This window comes from Dromaius novaehollandiae, unplaced genomic scaffold (assembly GCF_036370855.1).
Source record: "Dromaius novaehollandiae isolate bDroNov1 unplaced genomic scaffold, bDroNov1.hap1 HAP1_SCAFFOLD_41, whole genome shotgun sequence".
Lineage (NCBI taxonomy): Eukaryota > Metazoa > Chordata > Aves > Casuariiformes > Dromaiidae > Dromaius > Dromaius novaehollandiae.
In genome coordinates, this window is record NW_026991492.1 from 1283548 (window position 1) to 1306120 (window position 22573).

The 22573-nt window shown below is 53.6% G+C and overlaps 3 protein-coding genes across 3 annotated transcripts; 2 read left to right on the forward strand and 1 right to left on the reverse strand.

Moving 5' to 3' along the window:
• The first annotated feature begins 286 nt into the window (after window positions 1–286).
• LOC135326942 (olfactory receptor 14A16-like) lies at window positions 287–1222 on the forward strand. The gene has a single exon (XM_064504584.1). It carries the CDS (start codon window positions 287–289, stop codon window positions 1220–1222), a length of 936 nt encoding a protein of 311 aa, XP_064360654.1.
• Window positions 1223–15126: 13904 nt separating this feature from the next.
• On the forward strand, window positions 15127–15887 carry LOC135326943 (olfactory receptor 14A16-like; the record flags this gene model as incomplete). Its single annotated transcript, XM_064504585.1, has 2 exons — window positions 15127–15585; window positions 15768–15887. Coding segments are annotated over 2 exons (579 nt in total), but the record flags the coding sequence as incomplete, so codon positions are not given.
• Window positions 15888–19533: 3646 nt separating this feature from the next.
• On the reverse strand, window positions 19534–20304 carry LOC112988214 (olfactory receptor 14A16-like; the record flags this gene model as incomplete). The annotated part of the gene is made up of 1 exon (XM_026108533.2): window positions 19534–20304. A coding segment is annotated over one exon (771 nt), but the record flags the coding sequence as incomplete, so codon positions are not given.
• Window positions 20305–22573: the final 2269 nt, after the last annotated feature.

A 22573-nucleotide genomic window follows, 5' to 3' on the forward strand; every position in this document is an offset into this window, starting at 1 on the left:
CACAATGACTGACCATCCTGTTTTGGAGATTTCATTCTGAGTGTCTGTGTAACAAGCAGGGCTGACTCCTCTGGAGCCCATGGACAGAGGACCCTGTTCCCCATGGTAGACTCAGAACACACAAACCAAAGCACAAGCAGAGGAGGTGAAGGAAGGTCCTCCTGGTAAGGAGAAAGGACGTGTGACGACTTGCTCTGAGAAATGCTGTGGGTTTTGTTCCAAGTCAGGCCTAACTTGTCAATACCTTTTCCTCCCTGCACAGTCCTCCAAAGCCCAGAGGCAGCAAATGTCCAACAGCAGTTTCCTGCACGAGTTCCTCCTCCTGGCGTTCGCTGACACATGGGAGCTGCAGCTCTTGCACTTCTCGATCTTCCTGGGCATCTACCTGGCTGCCCTCCTGGGCAACGGCCTCATCATCACAGCCGTAGCCTGTGACCACCGCCTCCACACCCCCATGTACTTCTTCCTCCTCAACCTCTCCATCCTCGACCTTGGCTCCATCTCCACCACTGTCCCCAAATCCATGGCCAATTCCCTGAGGGACACCAGGGCCATTTCCTACTCAGGATGTGCTGCCCAAGTCTTTTGGTTTCTCTTCTTAATTTCAGCAGAATATTTCCTTCTTACTGTCATGGCCTATGACCGCTTTGTTGCCATCTGCAGACCCCTGCACTATGGGACCCTCATGGGCAGCAGAGCTTGTGTCCAAATGGCAGCAGCTGCCTGGGCCAGTGGTTTCCTCAACGCTCTCCTGCACACTGCGAACACATTTTCAATACCACTCTGCCAAGGCAACACAGTGGACCAGTTCTTCTGTGAAATCCCCCAGATCCTCAGGCTCTCCTGCTCAGACTCCTACCTCAGGGAAGTGGGGCTTCTTGTGGTAAATACCTGTTTATTCTTTGTGTGTTTCGTCTTCATTGTGCTGTCCTATGTGCAGATCTTCAGTGCTGTGCTGAGGATCCCCTCTGAGCAGGGCCGGCACAAAGCCTTTTCCATGTGCCTCCCGCACCTGGCCGTGGTCTCCCTGTTTGTCAGCACTGGCACATTTGCCTACCTGAGGCCCCCCTCCCTCTCCTCCCCAGCTGTGGATCTGGTGGTGGCTGTTCTGTACTCGGTGGTGCCTCCAGCAGTGAACCCCCTCATCTACAGCATGAGGAACAAGGAGCTCAAGGAGGCACTGAGAAAACTGATTCAACTGGTACTGTTTCAGCAGCAATAAGCTGCTCATCCGTCTTCACAGCTGATTTCTAATTTGTCTCAGACAGCTCTTGTGCTTTGGGAATTCTCCCTGTGATAACTATGTTTATTCAGAGGTATTTAAATTCATCCCACTTCTCCAGAGGCACAAACCCTGTCTGTCTGCCTCAGAGGCCTTCTGTAAATGTGTCTATCACTGTGTCAGAACTGTCCTGTGTCTAATAAAAGGGGATTTCCTCAGTACTGTGCTTGAAGGTTGGTTTCTTCTTCAAAAGCTGGAGCAAAGAATGCGCTCAAGGACTTTCACCATGAAAAGTCCTCTTCCTTTTCAGACTCTCCATGGTCTCAAGGCGATGAGCTCATGGGGTGATGTGTTAGGGAATGAGGGCTGCATTCAGCTCTCACTTGTGGGTGCCCAGTGCTCCTGGAGGTGCTGAATGGTCAAGCAGTATCTGCCTGGGACTGTCTGCCCTGTGACAGGGCTGGTGACAGATGTCCACAGTGAGGACCCTGCAGGCAGAGGGAAGGGAGCCTGGAGAGTGGTTCATGTCACCTTCAGTGAAACACTATGGGCTGGATCTTGGGACACACCTGAACACAGCATGAGCCATTTGAAATGTCCTGTGATTGCTCAGAGCATCATCCACAGCCACAGACCCCTTGTTAGGGGGTTGTCAGGTGCAATGGTGCCCGTCCAGCTGGGTCTGCTTCTCACCTCAACCACCATGGCCAGTGTAGAGCCCTGGGGCTCCACAGCCCGCTCGCTCTGCAGAGCAGCAGTGCCAGCCCAGGGCCCTGCATGGAGCTTGGAGGAGGCTCCAGGAACGGCTGAGCAGCCAGCACTGATGCACTCCCTGGGGACAGGCTTTCTGGGGAGCAGGGACCTCCCTGGAGAAGAGGAAAGGAGCAATTGTGCCCTTGAAAGGAAGGAAAAAACAGAGACATCTGTTTCTCTGTATGGCAACTAAGGGCAGGCTGCTGTGTGGCTGGAGCAGCAGGAGCTGCCTGAGGAGCCCCAGGGCAGCGACTCTCGTGCCGTCCTGGAGAGAGGGGCTGGCACGGGGGGGCTGCAGGCAGCCTGAGGGTAGGGAATCTCCTGGGCACAAGGAAAGGGACATCGAGTGTCACTGTCCTCTGTCTGCCTGGGCCACTGGGGCCAGTCCCAGCTGGGAGGCTGATGGGGCAGCTGACACACACACACCCCTGCCCTCAGTAGATGTACCTGCAGGGGGGCTGGGGCAGTGGTGCGAGTGCCACTGCGCTGCACAAACACCATCCATGACCCCTTGCTGCAGCCCCCACTGTCCCATGCCCCGATGACCTGCCAGCACCCCGCACTGCCCCATCTCCCATCCCCTCTCCCCACACCACAGGGACCAGCGGTGCAGCAGGAATGGGAACAGCCCCTCAGCCACTGCCTGGCCCCTGGCCCTCCTGCCTCTCCCCATGCTGGGGCTCCAGCCCCATCCAGGCAGCAGGTCCAGCCTCACCCCCCCAGCTCCCGGCCTGCAGGGCCATCACTGCCTGTGGCCCGGCCCCCCAACCTGCTGCTTCTGCACCCACACTCCCTCTCAGGGAGCTGGAGCTGCCCCAGGTCAGGGCAGTTGGACAGCACCAGGGCTGGGATGGGGCTTGGGGTGATGGGGAGTGGGGGGGGAGATAATGGGTCGGGGTGAGCAGCCCCACTTGGGGCCCCGTGGCTGTTCTGGGAAGGATGAGGCCATCGGGCCAGTCAGGCTCCAGGTGCTGCTTTGACACCAGCTCCATGCCGGGAATGTCGGGGTTTCCTCCCTTTTCAGGGGAAGGGCCGGAAGTGGAGACCTCGGCTGGGCCTGTGTCCCAGTAAGCTTTAATCATCTCCAGGAGTGGAGATCCCACAACTGCCCTGGACCCTTGGTCCAGTCTTTGACCACCCTCATGAGGAAACCTCTTTTGCTTGTACTGAGCTGCAATTTCTTAGGTTACTGAGGGAGCTGGTGGACATCATTGCTAGGCTGCTCATAATCATCTTCCATAGGTCATGGCCATCAGGGGAAGTTCCTGAGGACTGGAAAACAGCAAAAATTTAACATCCATCTCCAAGAAAGACAAGAAAGAGAATCTGGGGAATGACAGGCTGGTCAGAGTCACCTCTATCCCTGGGAAGCAGATCTTTCTGTGAGCTCGTTCCAGCCAGATGAGGGCATTGGGAACAGCCAGCATGAAGTCATCGTGGGCAAATTGTGCCTGACCAACCTGGCTGCCTTCTGTGATGGGATGACTGGCTGTGTGGGCAAGGGGAGTACAGTGCATGCTGTGCACCTTGAATTTAGGAAGACCCTTGACATAGTCTTCCATGACATCTTTGTAGCCAAACTGGGGAGAAGTGGGATGGAGGAGTAAGCAATGGAGGGTGTGGGAAATGAGCTGGAGGCTGCCTGGCTCAATGAGTGGAGTGATACAAAGTCCAGCTGACTAATGGTTACCAGGGATGTTCCTCAGCGGTCAATCCTGGAGCCAACGCCGTTTGCCACTATGAATGATTTAGATGGTGGGATGGAGTGCATTCTCAGCCAGTTCATGGATGATGCCAAATTGGGGTGAGCTGTTGACATGCTGGAGGGCAGGATTGCTAAGCAGAGGGGCAGCAACAGGCTGGTGACATGGGCTGACAGGGACATGGGGAGTTCAACCAAGTCCTGTCCCTGGGATGAGATAACCCCATGTAGCAGGACATACTGGGGCTGACTGGCTGGAAAGCAGCTCTGCAGGGAAGAACCTGGAGGTCCTGGTGGACAGCAAGTTGACAAGGAGTCCTCAGGCTGCTCTTGTAGCACAGGCAGCCACCCTTATCCTGGGCTGTATCAGCAAGAGCGCAGGCAGCAGGGCGAGTGCAGTGGGACAGATGAAATATCCTGGCAGCCTCGACCAAAGAGAAGCAAGATAAAGAAAGGGAAGAATTGGCAGACTACCAGTCTTGCAGAGAGCGGTATGATCAATGGCCCAGGTACTGCAAACATTTTAAAAAACCCTGAAAAATGGCATTTCTGCCAGCTGCCAAGTGGCTGGAGCCAAATGTGCCCAGACTTGCTCAAGGGGGAGAGCTCCAGGGGGACTTCTGATTTACCTCTAACAGCATGGCCAGGATTGTGGTTTTTTAGTGACAGAACATGTTTTTGCAAGTCTAGCTTTTTTAATTAAAGCATTAGGACAAACTCTCAAGCACACCAGTCAGGGGAGGGAAAAAAAAGAAAAAGAAAAAGAAAAAGAAAGCCCCAACCCCTCTTCCCATTGTCTTCAGTGGCTGCAGGATGAAGCCTGAGTTTGGTTTTAAAGACAGGACTGATACTAGGACTGACTGTCCTGACGCTGACCTTAAACTATTTGATGCCTTCTGTGCTTTTCAGCAATATTTCTTCTGGTCCCACCTCAGTCTACAATGCACTCTGTTTTTTCATTTGCCTAATCAGACTTGTGGAGAATGAGTTGAGTCCAGGGAAATGCCATGCTGACAATCTGGGGAGCTTGGGGAGACCACTGAAAAAGTAAGTGTGGCTGAGAGCTCACAGCAAAGGCCTGGAAAAGCCAAGTGGCAGTGATCCTCCTGAGGTGCCAAGGATCCCAATTCCTGAGCCATGGGGCTGGCTATGGCCTCCTTGGATTATTCACGACATGGGCTCATGACACACACCCCAAAGTCAAATTATTTTCTGGGGGGGAACAGGAGGAAGAAAGTAGAAATGAATTAAAAGAGGGGGAATACAGGCCAGGAGTCCCACCAGTAAACATCTCCAAGCACAGGTGGATTTTAGCCCTGCTCTGGCAAGGGTGTTTTTCCACAACCAGCAGCACCTGGGGGTTGGAGGGTCTTTTCCTGATAGCCCTCCTGGCATGCAGGGCATCAGGATTTGAGACAGCCCTTGCAGCCAAGGGGCAGTTTCTGGACACTCAAACAAAGATTTCAATCAAGGACCTTAAAGTCCTGGGTACCTGAAGACTACGAGATGCCTCATCTAATGTTGGGCTCTCCCGAACCAGAGTCTCTTGCTCTCTCAGAGGATGAGCCACAAGGTGCCTTTCCCTGGGGGTCAATACCTGCTCAGCCCTGGGCTGCTTAGCTGCCCACGAGACTGTGTCACTGTCTTGGTGACAAGGGACCTGAGTCACAACACAGCCACCATTGAACAGCCCCCAGAAGCAGATCCTGTGACATCTGCCCTGGACAAGACCTGCTGTGTTTCTCTGCCTTTTTTCCCTGAACCCGGAATTTTCTTTTTAGCTACTTAGCACTGGGGTGAAGTCTCGGCTCCTGGAGCAGCAGGGAAGGCACCAGTGACTGCCAGCCGCGAGACTCAGAATTTCATTCTGTTGAACCAAACCAAGTCCCCAAGGTCCTCCCTGCAGCCAGCTGGATGGGCACAGGTGGGACCTGGCCCTTCCTGTTCCTCCCAAATATGTCGTTGAAGTAAGTGCAGGAAGAGCAGGCCTGGAGCGATCCCTGTGGCACTGTAGTGCCTGTGGCTGTGCTAACGGCCCTGCAAACACTTGCTGGGCCAGGGGCTTGGGGACAGGCAGCCAGCAATGCCTATGGGACTGCATCAGGACCATGCCCTCTGTGGGGCGAGGAGACCTCAGGCTCTTGTCACCCCTTTGGAGAGCAGCTGGCTGCTGAGAGGAGTGTGGGGAGGAGGGACAGGTCCCAAGGCTCACGAGGGGAAGGTGCTGACACATGCCTGGGGCCAGGACACTGCTACCTCCTCAGCCCTCTCCCAGCTTCTGGGAAGCCACTGCAGAAGCAAGCAAATCCTGGAGAACAACCTTCCCCACGTTCCTGGGGAACGTCTGCTGCTCAGAGGCCAGGAACAGACTTATGGCATCGATGCTAATTGTGCGGTTGTTTCTGCAGCAGCACCTGCTGTGCCAGAAGCAGAGAGAAGACTGAAGTTTGTGCTTGTGAGGTCTCTCCTGCCTGAGTACCTCATAGGCCAGCAGCAGGCACATGGGTGGGGTATGTGCTTGTGAGATCACTCCTGCCTGAGTGCTGACAGGCCAGCAGTGGGCACAGCTTTGATTTGGATTGGGAGGTCACTTATTTCTCTGGAGCTCATTGGTCAGCAGGAGGCTCTTGGCTCATGTAGGTAGTTGTGATGTCACCTCTGTCTCTGGTGGTGATAGGCCAGAAACAGCTTTATGGCTTGGATGTTGCTTGTGATGCCACTTCTGCCTGAGTACCCCAAAGGCCAGCAGCAGGCGCATGGCTTGGACCTTGATTGTGAGGTCACTGCTGCCTGAGTACCCGATAGGCCAAAAGTGAGGACATGGCTCTGATGCTGATTGTGAGGTCAATTCCTTCTCTCTACATGGGAGAAGCAAGCATGAAGATGAAACTCGGTCCTAGGGTTCCAATGAAGTACATTGTTTTTACTGATCACCTGGAAGGACCGAGCCTCCACCAAAAAATCCACAGGCTATCAGGGCATGTTGATTTAAAACACAGTACTCCTTAAATGACTCAAAACCAAAGAAATGTGTCATCTATCCCTTTAGGTAAAAAAAAAAGAAAAAAAAAAGAAAAAAAAAAGGAAAACCTGTATGGGTTTGTGCAGCCATCTTTGCCCTTCCAACTTCCAGGATTGTTAAAACAACAGGGAATTGTGTAGTAGGAACAGCATAGGAAAAAGCTTGAAACAATGCCTATGTTTGTTATCTTTAGGTCCTTAAGCTTATGTTAATTTTTTGATATTTCGATGTGGAAGTCATTTAAACCCACAGCTCAGAAGTGAGTTGTCCCACTTGTTTTTCTCAATTTCTCTTACTGTGCTGGTCAGGAAATCTGCTGACCTACTGATCTCAGTTATGTCTCTAGGATCTTTGGCTCTTTGAGCCAGCAAAGGTCCTGCAGTGCTGTGCTGGCAAAAAGCAATGCTGTCCACAGATGTATCTCATAACACTACAGTGAGATCACTAGAAAGTTTATTTGCGATCTGGATTAGAAGACAAGACATGAGGAAAGACTAAACCATTGGAATGGCTGAAATAACAAAAATAAAAATAATATACGTATCGGTGATAATGCTGTAATTTTACCTATCCAACAATAAAAGCAGGGGGAAGGGTGAAAAAAAAGAAGAAAACCATCAACACCTCTGTCTTCCTTGGTAACTTTATTTTCGAACTTCTTGTTTTCTGATTATTGTTCTAGAAACAGTGATTGCCACCCAGCATGGTACAGGCCAGGGCTCTAAATGGTGGAGAGGCAGCATACAGGCAAAGGTCTCCCCTGGAGACTGCAGGAACACGTGCTCTGGAGAAGCTGGCAGCTCTGGCAACCCTGGGCCTGTCAGCTCTGTTCGTTAGCACCACATCCCCTGAAGAAGGATGCACGCAGGGACCTTTGCCCTTCTTTAATCTCATAGGATTCATTGACTCAAGTGAGGTAGGTGGAACTCATAGTAAGGAGGTGGCCTGGTTTTAAACAGTGAGGAGGTTGCTGGCAGCTCAGGGAGATGAAGATGCTGCTCATAAACCTCTCTCCATGGTAAGAGCTCCTACGGGTCTTAGTGAGATTCAGACCGTGGTTTTCATCTCCTAAGACTCTGTAGCTCCCAGGAGCTGGCTCTGCATCAGCCTGACTGCAGCTCACGCTCTTCTTCTAATCTCCTCCTTTTTTTTCTGTAATAGTATAATGCAACTGATTTTGTTATATTTTGTAGAAAGAAATGTGTTGAGAGTTGTGTCCTCCAGGTCACTGATGAATGTGTTAAACAGGACGGATCCCAGTAGAGACCCCTGCGTACTCCACTTGTCACCAGCTTCCAGGCAAAGCACCACCCATTCACAAAAACCCTCTGAGTGTGATCATCCAACCAGCTTTTTACCCATCCAGTTGTCTACCCAGTGTATTGTAACACATACTTGTACACAAGAAAACAATGTGAGATAGTGTAAAACACCTTGCTAAAATCGTGGTAAATAACATCCACTGCTCTCCTCTCCTCGGCAAGTACAGAGAAGGCAATCAGGTTGCTCAGGAATGATTTGTCCTCGGTATATCCATGCTGACTGCTCCCAGGCACCTTCTTCTCCTTCATGTGCTCAGAAATGTGATGTGAGAGGACTGACTCCATGACACACTGCTCACCAAAGTGAGGCTGAACGGCCTGCAGCTCCCTAGGTTGTCCCTGTGGCTTCTTTTGAAGATGGGCACAACATACTCCTTTTTCTGGTCAATGAGACCTCCCCCGATCTCGATAACCTTTCAAAGATGGTAGAGACTGGCCTTGTTGTGATAGCGGCCAGCCCTCTCAATGTCCTCAGGTGCAGCCCATCCAGTCCCATAGACTTGTACAGTTGAGGTCTTGCAAGTCATGCCTCACTCAACTCTCTTCCACCTTTTGTTGTTGTTGTTGTTTTTTTTTTTTTTCCTTTGGAGTCCTGACTCTCGGCACAATGGCATGGGAGACCTTGTTGGTGAAGACTGAAGCCAAGAAGGCCCTGAGCTCCTCAGACCTACCTGCAGCTGCTCTTACTAGATTCCCTGTCCAATCCAGCAGTGAGTCAACATTTTCCTTGTTACTCTTTTACTCTAACTGAAGCAGTAGCAGCTTTTCATCATGCCCTTGATGTCCCTGCAAGTGTCAATCCTAGGGGAGCTTTGACTTCCCTGACACCATCCCTAATTCACCAGACAGTATTTCTGAATACCTGCTTTGCTGCCTCTCCCTCCATTCGCTTCCTGCATGCTGCCTTATATATATATAGCCTGAGAGCTGAGGTATGAAAGGAGCTTCCCACTAAGAGGGAAAACTCTGCAGTGCTCAAGGCCAGGGAGAAACAGAGCTGGGCTGTGCAGGAATGCCAGGAGAGGGGTTTGCTGCCTGAGCTGACTCTGCAGCACCTTGGGGCCTGTGGCAGAGGTGAACCAATCTCCAGGAAGGACAAGGTGCCATTGAAGTAAGTCCCTGGGCCTGTACAGCCTGTGATCCAGCCACTCTGAGGTCATCATTAGCCCAGTCCCTGTTCATAACATCCAGGCATGAGAAGAGGTTCAGGAGGAGGAGAGCAAGAAGGGCTTGAGAGTGCAGAGACTAGAGTGGAGACTTTGGTGTGCTGTGCCTCCCATTTACACAGCACACTTGCATGTGGACAGTACAGACTGTGCCTAAAGGCAGAGGAAGGAGTCATTTGTTTGGGCACAGGTAAGAAACCAGAGATGCCCTGGGGCACTTGCCCAGCACCACTGCCAAAAGCCATGGCTTTCCGGTGGGTCCCATGCTGTATCTGCTAGAAAAATGCAGTTGTGCTGGACACCCCAGGCATCCGACATGGCCCTGCCAGCGTATTTCTCTGCCATTAAATCCAGAGTCTGCACTGAATTACATTAGGATTTTGCCCTGCAGGGATCCCCATGTGTCTTGACTTCACAGGGAGTGGTGGTCTAGCAGTATTAGGCATCTGGGGTCATTTGAGATGGCCAAGGAAATACCCCACCTGGCCCCCACCTGGTGTTCTGGGAGGATCCTGCTCATAGTTGCTCCATCAGAGCAAGCAGACACTGGCCCATGTCTTCAACCACCTCTGTCTCTTCTAATGCTCCAAAGTGCTTGTTTATGGGCAACTGACTCCCACCCTCCATCTCCAGTGATTACAGTGGGAGCTTAGACAAGCAGCTTGCATGCAGACACGGGTGTTGTGCTCACTTCAGCTTGGGCGAGGGGAATCCCATCTCCCGTGTGCTTGTGCAGTTCACAGGAGTTTGCTGAATCCTACTCCAGCCCAGGGGCTTCTAAACTGGCATAAGATGCCTAGACTAACTCATCTGAATCAATGTCTGAACCATGTGTCAGTGAGCTCCCTTTTTGTCCCCATCTAGGTGTCCTGCCTAGTTAAGAGATGAGAATAGGGCCTTCCAGAGTGGGACGTTTCCACTTCTCATAGATAACCATCCTCTGATGAGACAAATTGCAATGCTGCAATGGGTTTCTGTCTTCTGTTTAGACAAGGAGCATAGGTGAGTATTTTGGCATGGGTTTTTTTCTGCTCCCTGTGCACACCTTGCCACTTTTCCTTGCACATCTTCAGCAGGTTTCTATTGTCTGAACCCCTGAGCTCCTCTGCCCTGCAGAGCTGCCTCCCTTTGCGCATCCCATGGAAAAGCTCCATACAGCTGAGCTTCATCTGCACACAAAGGGCATCCTTCCTCCTCGCCTTCCCTCCTGGTCTCTCCTGAAGAATTTGTAGCCATCAGTTGCAGCTCTGTCATCATGCAAGCTGTCCCTCCATGTCTCAGCAGCTACTCCAACAATGCCACACTTCTGTGACAGCACACAGAGCTGCAGCTCCTCTTGCCTGTTCCCCAGCCTGAGGGCATTTGTACACATTGGAGTTGCAGCACCTCAGCTGTGGCACCAGGCCCCAGTGCAGCCTTATGACAGGGAAACCTGTTACTGAGTGCCCAGGACGTCACATATGCAAAGGCTTTGCTTCACAGCAGAGACGTGCTGGAGTGGATGGCTCATGGCAATGGGATGCTGAAAGAAGGTGCTGATGAAAAGAGCAAACCCTGCAGTCCCCAAAGCCAGAGGGAAACACAGCTGGGCCATGCAGCCCTGGTAGGAGAGGGGTTTGCTGCCCCAGGTGACTCGGAAGCACTTTGGGGCCTGTGACAGAGGTGAAGAGGATGTCCAAGAAAGACAAGCTGCTGCTAAAAAGGTCCGTGGACACAGCAGACCCTTTGATCTAGCCACGCTGTGGACATCATTAGCATGTTTGCTGTTCATACCATCAGCAGGAAAGAAGGTTCAGGAAAAAGAGAACCGTCAGGGTGTGAAAGCACAGGCACACGAGTGGAGACTCTGGTGTGATGGGCCTCCCAGTCCTGCAGCACCCTGGATGTAGCCGGGATGGACCTTCCCTCCATGCCATGGTGGTGGTGTTGGGTGTTCAGCTGCTGGCACACAGGCCCCGAACCCCTTTGAGAGACCCTGTGGTGTCTGCCCCGTACCCCCTCCACCAGCACATGGCTTTCCTGGAGGTCCTGTGTGGTATGTGCCAGCCACATGCAGTTGTGTTGCCACCCCAGGCACCTGGCACAGCACTAGAGGCCTTTTTGATTCCCTTAAAGTGAGAGCCCTGAATTAACTGGAGTGTCTGCAATGCCGAGATGTGCATGTGTCTTAGCTCTGTAGTGACTTGAGCTGTAGCATATATAGCTGACAGAGCCTAGAGAGCGACCTGGCTCTCCTTGTGGTGAACTCCTCCTTTTGGTCAGCTGAAAAGCTCTGCGGGCATCATGGAAATGCATGGCTAAGGACAGTTCAGATGCCAAAAAATTTGGTGTAGATTCAGGTGGCCAAGCAAACCTGCCCCACCTCCCCTCTGGCTCACAGCTGATGCTCAGGCAGGATGTGGGTCTCTCAGCATTGCTCCATCAGAGGTGGCAGACACACACAGATGACTTGGACCAAGCCTGGAACCTCAGCCATCACCAGGGGTTTGGGCACCTCTTCTGTGCACACCTGAACTGAGGCAAGAGGAATCCCACCTCCTATGGGTCTGTGGCTTGGCTGAGAGAGAGCTGAATCCCCCTCTGCCCAAGGCCACCTCAGCTGAGATTGAACACCTGCATTCCCTCCTCTGAATCACTGCCCTACACGGGGGAAAGGAAGCCCTCCCTGTCACTGTCTTGGTCTGCTGCCTGGTAGTGGGACAGCAATAGGGCTTGACAGAGGGGAACATTTCCACCCCTCGCCACCTCTGTCCTCTGACAGGATAAAGCACACTGCTGAAATCAGTCTCTCTCCACAATCCAGAGAGAGACTGTAGGTGGTTAGCACACTTCCAAGAGCATTTCCCGGAAGGGACCCTGCTGCCCCTCAGGAGCTGTCAGCCTCGGAGCCCCAGGAAAAGCTCAAGGGAGCCCGGGGTGGGCAGAGAAAGTCACGTCTTTGGCTGGGCCTCTGCTCCTGAGTGGGGCCAGGCTCCTGGGATGGAGGGAGCTCATGGCAACCTGGCAGCACTGCCCAGACACAGCTGTGTGCAGGAGCAGCTCCTCTGCAAAGAGCAGCAGGGCTGCGGGCACTGCCTGCTGCTGCTGACATGAGATGAGAGAAGGCAGAGAGAAGTGCAAGGCAGTGTGGAGTGGGAGGACGGCTGAGAGCTGATTGTGGGAGAAATCTTCACAGCCCTTTGCACGATAAGTCTCTGGCTGCAGGGTGATACTACTGCGGTTCCTGGAGGGGTCTTCTGAACCCAGCCCATCCCATGACTGATAGGATTTCTAAGGATCGCTCTTCTGGTTTCTCCTGTGCAGAGAAGGGAGAGATGCTTCAGGGCAGGGATTCCCTGCCACACCGTCACAGAGGCAGGCATGCTGCTCCCTTTTCCCAGGGATGGCTGCAGGGGTGTGAAGCTGGGGTGTGCACACAGGTCTGCCCAGCACTGTAATTCAGGGCAGCGTCCCTGTGTGCCCAGGGCAGTGACTGTGCCACCTACAAGGGGCAGCACTCAGCCTGTCTGGGGAGCTCCCCACGGTGCTGCAGGGAGAAGCTCCGGGTGAGAGGGGCGACCCCCAGCAGGGCAGGTTGAAGGTTCATTCTGCCTTTGAGAGTGTTGCATGGCTCAGGGCTGCTCACAGCTCCAGCTCACCATGAGGACATTCTGAGAGTGGCGTTTTCAAGAGGACTTGTCTCTGCATGCTGGGAACGGAAATGCAGCAGTCAGGTTTAAACAAGCCTCTTCACCACCACACTGAAGGATAAATAGATTTGCGAGGAACCTCAGCAAGTGCCTACACCACCCCTGAGCCTACAGACAGCACCAGCATCACCTTGCCAGTCTCATCAGAGATTCTCTGATCTGCTCTTTAACACCTGGAAACAGGGAACTGCCCCTGGGCAGTTTCCTGCTGCTTGGAGGTTTCCGTAGGGCTGAGCTGAGTGCCCAGTGGGTGGGAAGGGGTCTGTGTGGGGACAGAGGAAGAGCTGCCAGCAAGGACATCTGCAAGCAGCAGAGAGATGGTCAGACAGTGAGAGGAAACTGCTGCCAGAAACCTCATGCGAGGCTGGGATGCAGGAAACTCTCTGCCAGCCCCTGCAGTGCAGATGCTTTCCCCTCAGCAAGCCCCCTTCACTTTTCCTCTGCCACCCAGCAGAGCCCTCTGCCCTCAAGGCCATGGGATATTGGACAGGAATTTCCTTTCTGGCAGCCAGAGCCCCAGAAGAGGATAGGAGCAGCTCTCCTGTCATGTGCCCATTTCCTAAAACATGACAAAGGGGCTGAGAACAACCGCCCTGTGATGTCTCCATCTGGGAGGTGGTGTGCACAGCTGGGTTAGGGGAAGGCCTTCCTCAGTGTGCCTCTCTCTTTCTGTCTTTGCCAACCTATGCAGAAGCACCAAGGTGGTGTTCCTTGCTTCTCTCCCTGTCTGGGCTGCTCTTGTTCTTGCTCGTGGGCTTTGTGGGGAGGATATTTGCAGCTACAGAGTGACGCAGACACTTTGGTTCCTGCTGCAGAGTTGTCTCCAATTGAGGGAGAGGACGAGGACCCCTTCTTGCCTTTGGGGCTCAAAGCAGCACAGTCTGTGGGGCTGGGGAACGAACTGATTGTCCGTTCAGGAGACCCCACCTCTAAGACACTTGACCCTTCCTATGGTGTGCTGCTGGGCTGTGTGCTGCCCTCGAGCAGGGCACAGCTCTTCTGTAGGACATGTGTGATAGCTGAATGTCCCATGCAGGAGCCACAGAGGTGCTAAGGAAATGGCAGTGCTGCTGGGGGTGGCTGTATGTGGGCATGTGAAATAAGCACTGTGTGTCTTTGTCCAGAAACTGGGTGCTGACTTCTCCCTCCACAGCAGAACCACGTCACAGAGTCCTTCTTCCGATCATCGGAGCCGTGTGCTATGTCACAGCCTCTCCTTCACTCTTGGGACATCTGAGCTGAGAAAGGGAGGTGACTTTGGAGATCTGTGCTTTGCAAGTGGACACCACTGTCAGCATAGGCCATGGGCCCTTGAGGTGGTTCCCTAGCTGAGAGAGGTGCACTCCCAAGGCAGCTGGGAATAGGACTGATGTGGAGACCTGTGTGCTGGCTTTCTCCTAGGGCACAGGGAGAGCTTTTGCCTTTAAGACCTCACTGGTCTTCACACTGAGAGCAGGGGAAAGGGTGCATATTCCTACCCTGCAGAGCAGACAGACAGACAAACACAGCCCCAAGAGTGAAGCTGTTGCTTTTGTGGTCAAAATGCCTTAGGATTGGATTTGAAGATGTTAAACAGACTTTCTACTTTATAGCAGGACTGACCTCTCTGGAGCCCATGGGCAGAGGACCCTGCTCCTCATGGCACACTCAGCCAGCCCAAACTGGAGCTCCAGACAGAGAGCTGAATCAAGGTCTTGCCGAGGAGGAGAAAAGCAATGTCTCTTGTGTGTGTGCGCGCGCGTAGATGTGTGTACGTGTTGGTATGTGGGGGGTCTGAGAAAGGGAAAGAGTTTTGATCAGAAAAATCTCTCCTGACTTGTCACTGTTTTTCCTCCCTGGACAGTCCCCAAAGCCCAGAGGGAGAAAATGTCCAACAGCAGCTCTTTCAATGAGTTCCTCCTCCTGCCATTTGCAGACACACGGGAGCTGCAGCTCTTGCACTTCTCACTCTTCCTGGACATCTACCTGGCTGCCCTCCTGGGCAATGGCTTCATCATCACAGCCGTAGCCTGCGACCACCACCTCCACACCCCCATGTACTTCTTCCTCCTCAACCTCTCCATCCTTGACCTTGGCACCGTCTCTACCACTGTCCCCAAATCCATGGCCAATTCCCTGTGGAACACCAGGGCCATTTCCTACCTGGGATGTGCTGCCCAGGTCTTTTTCTTTGTCTTCTTTATGTCAGCAGAGTGTTCTCTCCTCACAGTCATGGCCTATGACCGCTACGTTGCCATCTGCTGACCCCTGCACTACGGGACCCTAATGGGCAGCAGAGCTTGTGTCAAAATGGCAGCAGCTGCCTGGACCAGTGGTTTTCTCAATGCTGTCCTGCACACTGGGAACACATTTTCAATTCCACTCTGTGAGGGCAATGTCGTGGACCAGTTCTTCTGTGAAGTTCCCCAGATCCTCAAGCTCTCCTGCTCTGACTCCTACCTCAGGGAACTTGGGCTTATTGTGGTTAGTCTTTGCTTAGTCTTCGGGTGTTTCATTTTCATTGTGGTGTCCTACGTGCAGATCTTCACTGCTGTGCTGAGGATCCCCTCTGAGCAGGGCCGGCACAAAGCCTTTTCCATGTGCCTCCCTCACCTGGCCGTGGTCTCCCTGTTTCTCAGCACTGTCATCTTTGCCTACCTGAAGCCCCCCTCCATCTCCTCGCCAGCTCTGGATCTGGTGGTGGCTGTTCTGTACTCGGTGGTGCCTCCAGCAGTGAACCCCCTCATCTACAGCATGAGGAACAGGGAGCTCAAGGAGGCACTGAGGAAACTGATTCAACTGGTACCAGTTCAGCAGCAATAAGCTGCCCATCTCTCTTCATGAATCATTTCCAATTATCTCAGGCAACTCTTCTTTTGAGTGTTCTCTCTGTGGTACTTATGTTTGTGCAGAAATGTTTGAATTCATCCCACTTCTCCAGAGACACAAACCCTGTCTGTCTGACTGAGAGGCCTTCTGCAAATCTGCCCTTCACCGTGTCCGAGCTGGCTTCCGAAGTAACACTACTGTAATAAAAGGGGATTTGCCTAGCACTGTGCCTGAAGGCTGGGCTCTTCTTCCCAAGCTGAAGCCAAGACTGTGCTCAGGGAATTGCACCCAAAAAGGCCCTGTTGCTGTGCCTGGGTTTTGCATGGGCTACGGGGCATCAGCTTGCAGAATGCTGTGTTAGGGAACGCGGGCTGGATTGGGCTGTCCCTTGTGGGTGCCCAGTGCCCCCGGAGAGGGTGAGTGGTCAAGAGGTCTCTGCCAGGGACTGTCCCACATATTACAGGGCTGGTGAGAGATGCCGATGCTGCTGGAAGGGGATATGGAGCCACCCAGGGAGCACAGGGGACCTGCAGGGCCAGCGTGTGCCTGGAGTGGGCAGTGAGTGCTGTGCTGGGGAGAGGGGCTGCCCAGAGGGGCTGCAGGCAGCCAGGGTCAAGGATCTCTGGTCATGAGACCATTTCCTTGTGCCATTGCTGGCCTCCAGGTGTGGGGCTGATGGGGAGGCTGACACCCCTCTCTGCCCCCCAGCAGCTGCTGTGCCCTGCAGAGGGGCTGGGGCTGTGGGGTGAGTGCCCAGAGCTCTGCAGCCCCCTGCCACAGGCACTGCTGTGGGGCCACCCCAGCCTGGGCTGCTGTGCTGGGTGGGCTGGGGAGAGGGCAGGGGAGGTGGGGAGAGCTGGGGAGGGTCTGGTCTGGAAAGGGCCCAGGAGAGGCAAAATGCCAGCAGGCAGCTCCCATGTGTGAATGGTGCCCAGAGCATGGGGAGGAGCAGGGAAATTGGGGTGAAGACCCCTGCCCTTGGCTGCATGGCTGGGGCACTGGACAGGCAATGCCTTTGTGGGCAGCCAGGCTCCAGGTTCAGGGTAGATGCCAGGTCAAGGGTAGGAGCTCCGGGATTTTCATGGGCTTCAGTGCAGCTGTGACTGGTGAAGACAAGTGGGCAGAGCCAGGCACATGCAACTGCAAAGGCTGGGGGTGGGAAAGGCAGTGTGGGGCTGGGGAAGGCCCTCCCTCTCCTCCACATGGGGAAGAGCGTCCCCAGGCGATGCTGGACTCCGCTTTGGCTGAGGGGAGGGGAGCACAGGGCAGGGTGGAAGAGGCAGACGGAGCCTCTCCTGATGCATGAGGGAGTTTTCCAAAGCCCAGGACTGAGCCAGGCACATTTGGATCTTCCCCCCGACACTCTCCCAGATGGACTCATTCTGCCCTGCCCTAGGTGTTCTCATCCCCCTGCCAGACATGCCAGAGCAGAGCTTGAGGAACAAGAGTTCATGGAGTCTCAGGGGAGTTTTGGTGGGGAGGGACCTCTGGAGGTCTCCAGCCCAACCTCCCACACCAAGCAGGGCTGGTTGGAGCCCTACAGTCTTGTCTGGTGATCGCTGGACTGTGCCTGACCCTGGTTACCATCCCCAAACCTGCTCTGCTCTTTTTTTCCAGGCACTGGGGGATGGCACCTCCCGTCGGTGGGGCACTGTCCTGCCTGCCTTGCTGGCACCCTCAGCTCCCGGCTCTGCTTCCCACATGGAGCAGCCCTGCTCTTGCTGCTCCCGACAACATCCTCTTTGTAGCAGGATCCCTGTCACAAATGGTGCGTAAACACTCGAGCTCTGACACAGAAAAGCCTGCTCTCCTAACTGTGTATCATAAAATCAGACCCCAGTGCCTGCGCTCGCTTTTTCATCCAGATCAGACTTTCTGTGCAGTGCTACCTGGGTAGGGGGTGCAAATCCAAAGCACTCCTTGTACCTTCAAATTGTCTGTCAGGCAAGGGTTGCTGCTGTGGACATATATGGTCACCTTCTGTACCTACAGCCTTCTCTGGGATCTGCTCAGTCCCAGCTTCCCTTGCCAAGGCTTTATTGACTGTAGTACAGAAGCAGGTCCAAGGCAGAAACGGGGAGTCGGTTCAGTGGCACAGAGACAAGGTGAGGTCAGGATCCGAGAGGTGCAGGGCCAGGCACAGGCGTGTCCACGGCATAACTCAGGTCAGGCCCAAGGACAAGGGCAGCAGCTCCCCGGCAAGGGGGCAAGGCCTTGCAATGAGGCAGGACACTCTCTGCCTCCCCTGCTCTTGTGCCCAGCAGATCTCCCTCCCTGTCTGCCTGCAGCCCCTCCAGCAGCTCCTGCTGCCCCAGGGACACAGCAGCCTGCCCCAAGCTGGTGACCAGAGAAACCTGTTTCTCATTCTCGGTTTCCATCTCTGAATGCTGCCCTGCTCCTCTCCTGGGGCATCCCTGCTCCCCAGAGAGCCTTTCCCAAGTCAGTGTGTCTGTGCTGGCCTGGCCATTCCTGCACCCCTGCCCTGTGCTCCCCGCAGGGCCCCAGGCTGGTGGTGCTGCTCTGCAGAGTGAGTGAGCTGTGGGGCCACGGGGTGACTCCTGACTCAGCTCTGGCCATGCTGGTCAGGGCAGGAATCAGACCCAGCTGGACAGGGATCACCACCACTGATACTGCTGGCACCTGTCTGTGCTCATGGAAGGTGCTCAGAGTGACCCCAGGGCACCTGCAATGGCAGGAGATGTGTTTGGGTGGGCACTAGCTCCAGCCTGTGGTGTTTCACTGAGGCTGCAGGAATCACTCTCCAGTGCCCCTTCCCTGGGCCTCCTGGCTCCCCACTGCCTCTCCAGGGATTGCAGAGCCCTCGTTTCCCCCTACATACCTGGATTTAGTGCTTTACCTTCTGGTTACTCCACTGTGGACCATCCCTCACTTTGTGAGGCTCCATTCACTGCCCACCCCCAGGCACACGCTGTCCCTGGAGACCCCGTGAGCTCTCCTGGGGGCTCAGATTGCCCTCCAGAAGGATGGGCATCTCTCATCAGCACTGTCAGCTGTGGGACAGCCCCAGGCAGGCAATTCAGAGACCATTCCCCATCTCCACTGGCACTGGTCACTGAGAAATGAGCCCCAGATCCATCTCTTTGTCCCTAACAGATCAGCCATGGGCTCTGAGATCATCCCCTGGAGCCCATGGAGTTCACAAGCAGAACACCAGATCCCGCAGTGGTGCAATCCCTTGGGTGTATTTTTGACTCCATCTTCTGAAGAAGGACCAGACTTCAGGCACATCATTGAGGACACCTCCTTTTATTATGGAAATGTTATTCTGGAGGCCAGGTCTGGCATAAGGGTGTCCAGTGCCTGGTCCTGCCTGAGCTCACAGGAATGCACAGGGAAGCACAACCCTACCACCACCACGTTAGGAGAGCGCTTAGGCTATATGCACACATTGAAGCACATCAGGACAGCTTGGAAGTGAGAAGAGCACCCCTGAAAGGAGAAAGTCCTGCTGCTGTGGGTGGATGTGGCTCTAGGAAAGCTGCAGCCCCTGTGCGAGGGCTGCAGCAAGGAAATACCTGCTGTGGTAGTGCCAAAACAGACACTGCCAAAACCAAACTCTTCTCTTTGCACTGAGGGCATCCAAGAAATCTCAGACTAGCAGGCTCTGAGGTTCCCCCATCTCTGCTGATGAAGGGGGAAGCCTGGCTTCCTTCTTCAACAGTCTCTGGGTGAGATTCAAATGAGAGATTCCTGAGGAGGCGTGACATGAACAGGATATTTTTCTTTGATTTTCAACATGAATGTAAAAGAGAAAAGTAAGAAAGAAAGAAATGCAAAACACACAGCCTTCATGCCAGATATCCTGGTGAGTGAATGAATGTGGGACAGCTACTGGCGCTGACCTTGTACCCATTGGATCACTTTCCTCAGTGCATCCTTGAGCTCCCTGTTCCTCATGCTGTAGATGAGGGGGTTCACTGCTGGAGGCACCACCGAGTACAGAACAGCCACCACCAGATCCAGAGCTGGGGAGGAGAGGGAGGGGGGCTTCAGGTGTGCAAACGAGCCAGTGCTGATGAACAGGGAGACCACGGCCAGGTGCGGGAGGCACATGGAAAAGGCTTTGTGCCGGCCCTGCTCAGAGGGGATCCTCAGCACAGCAGTGAAGATCTGCACGTAGGACACCACAATGAAAATGAAACACCCAAAGATTGAACAGCCACTAATGATAAGAACCCCAAGTTCCCTGAGGTAGGATTCTGAGCAGGAGAGCTTGAGGATCTGGGGGATTTCACAGAAGAACTGTTCCACAGCATTGCCTTGGCAGAGTGGTATTGAAAATGTGTTAGCAGTATGTAGGAGAGCATGGAGGAAACCACTGGCCCAGGCAGGTGCTGCCATTTTGACACAAGCTCTGCTGCTCATGATGGTCCCGTAGTGCAGGGGTCTGCAGATGGCAACAAAGCGGTCATAGGCCATGACAGTGAGGAGAGAAAACTCAGCTGAACATAAGAAAAGGAAGAGAAAGACCTGGGCAGCACATGCTGAGTAGGAAATGGCCCTGGTGTTCCACAGGGAATTGGCCATGGATTTGGGGACAGTGGTGGAGATGGTGCCAAGGTCGAGGAGGGAGAGGTTGAGGAGGAAGAAGTACATGGGGGTGTGGAGGTGGTGGTCGCAGGCTATGGCTGTGATGATGAGGCCATTGCCCAGGAGGGCAGCCAGGTAGATGTCCAGGAAGAGCGAGAAGTGCAAGAGCTGCAGCTCCCGTGTGTCTGCAAATGCCAGGAGGAGGAACTCCTTGAAGGAGCTGCCGTTGGACATTTGGTCCCACTGGGCTTTGGGGACTGTCTAAGGAGGAAAAGACATTCACAAGTTAGGAGAGACGTTCCTAGGAAAAAAAAGTAACATTTCTCTTTGAGAACACCACATTGCCTCTCTCATTTTGGGAGGATCTCTGGGCACGTACCTTGCTTGAGCTCTGGTTTGTGCTGGCTGAGTGTGCTGTGAGGAGCAGAAGCCTCTGCCCATAGGCTACAGAGGAGTCACTCTTTCTGGGTAGTAGTGGGGACATGAGAACAGGGGTCAACAGCTCTGGCACTCACAGTTTCTGTCAAACTAAATCTATTCGTCATGTGGAATGGCATTTAAGTGTTTCCACTACCTGCTCTAAAGAATGAGGGTTGAGGAACAGAGTTTTAGAGAAGTTTTAATATATATTTTTTTCTTTTAGATGTCCTTGTCACCCCCGAGGAGTGTTCTCAAAGACAGAAATTCTCAACATTTCTACTGTGAGTCTTTAAAAACAAAAAGATTCACTGCCACTTGGCACAAAGTGAGGACAGCTTGTCTGTCTATTAGCCCTGTTCCCAGCTGTCCTGTGCTTACACCGCTTTGAGCTGGAGGACCATCACTCTCATACGTTTCACTACAAAGAAACCAGCCACTGCTAGGAGCAGAGGAGTCCAGTTTCAAAACCACAGCTGTCCAACCCTTTCTCCCTTTCTCAGGGCACCAGAAGGAGGTCTCCACACTCCCCTTCTAGGCAAGGACACACAGGGCTCTTTTCAGCTGCCTGTATACAGTTTCCCAACACCATTTCCATACTCTCAGGATCTCTACAGATTCTTCAGGGGTCTCTCGGACATCACAGAGATGCTATGAAGCAGCGGTGCCCTTCTGGAGGGCAGCTCAAAGTCTGGCAGGACATGACAGGGGAATGGTCAACGGATGTGAGGACTGAGGATGGGCTCTCCTTAAGGGAGAGTCAGCTCAGTTCCTATCCCCATAGACTGCATTTCCTGGAGTCACACAGGTCAGAAGGGGGGTGAGGACACCCCACTCCCATGCAGACCCCTCTCTTGCACAACTCACAGAGTCAGTGTCAGAACTGCAGCTGAAACCCCTCCAACCCCAGGGAGCCCAAGAGAAGAACAGGAGCAGCAGGGAGAGGAGGGGAAACAAGGAGCAACACCATGATTCTGCTGCCAAGGCAGGCAAGGAGAGAGAGGCAGACGGGCACTCAGCCAAGCCTCCACCTTACCCAGCCGGGCATGCCACCTCACAGACGGTGACATCGCAGGGCAGTCACTCTCAGCGCCTTTGTCGGGCAGCAGTAAACAGGCCCGTGGCAGGAGAGAGGCCCCTCTCCTCTGCTGCAGGTCTATATGCAGAGGAGGGGGCTCATGCCCTTGACCCCATGGCTGTCAGGGCAGAGGCTCTGCTGGGTGGGAGAGGAGACGTGGGAGGCTTGCTCAGAAGAAGCTGTCTGCATTGCAGGGACTGACCAAGACTTGCTCAAATCCATTCTCCCATCATGATTCTGTTGGCAGTTCCCTCCCATTCCCTGCCCATCTCTGCTGCCTGGAGCTGTCCCTGCTGGCAGCTCTTTCTCTGTCCCAGCATCTTTTCCTTGCCAGTGCTCCCAGACCCCATCCCACCCTCTGTGTGCTCAGTTCTGCCCTACAGAAACTGCCCAGGACAGGGCACTGGGCACAGGTATCTCTGTTCTCACAGGTCCTAAGCAACAGGTCAGAAAAACTCTTATCAGGCAATAAAGGTGCTGCCGGTGCTGTCTGTAGGGTGAGTTGGGGTTGAAGGGGTTTGCTGGAGTTTCTCACAGACCTATTGATCTCTGAGAGTGAAGGTTTGGGAGTCCATGTTCCTTGCCAAACCAGAAAGTTCTTTCCTCTTTTCTCCCTGCCAAAATTAAGGATGTATTTTTTCTAGTTTTAGTAGTACTAATGAGCTTTTACTAGAAGGAAAACTCCTTCCCTTTCAATTAGCCTTTTTTTCATCGTCCTCTGAAAAGACTCTTTGGACATAACCTGTGCATGAGCTCGCACTGCTGGTACCCCTGACCCACGCATGGCCTTCTTGACAGGAGAATGAACCTGTCCTGCCAGAGGTCACTGAATTCATGACTCAA

What these genes read in the sequence shown, in the direction of transcription:
- LOC135326942 (XM_064504584.1), top strand. Translation starts at nt 287, where the DNA reads ATGTCCAACAGCAGTTTCCTGCACGAGTTCCTCCTCCTGGCGTTCGCT.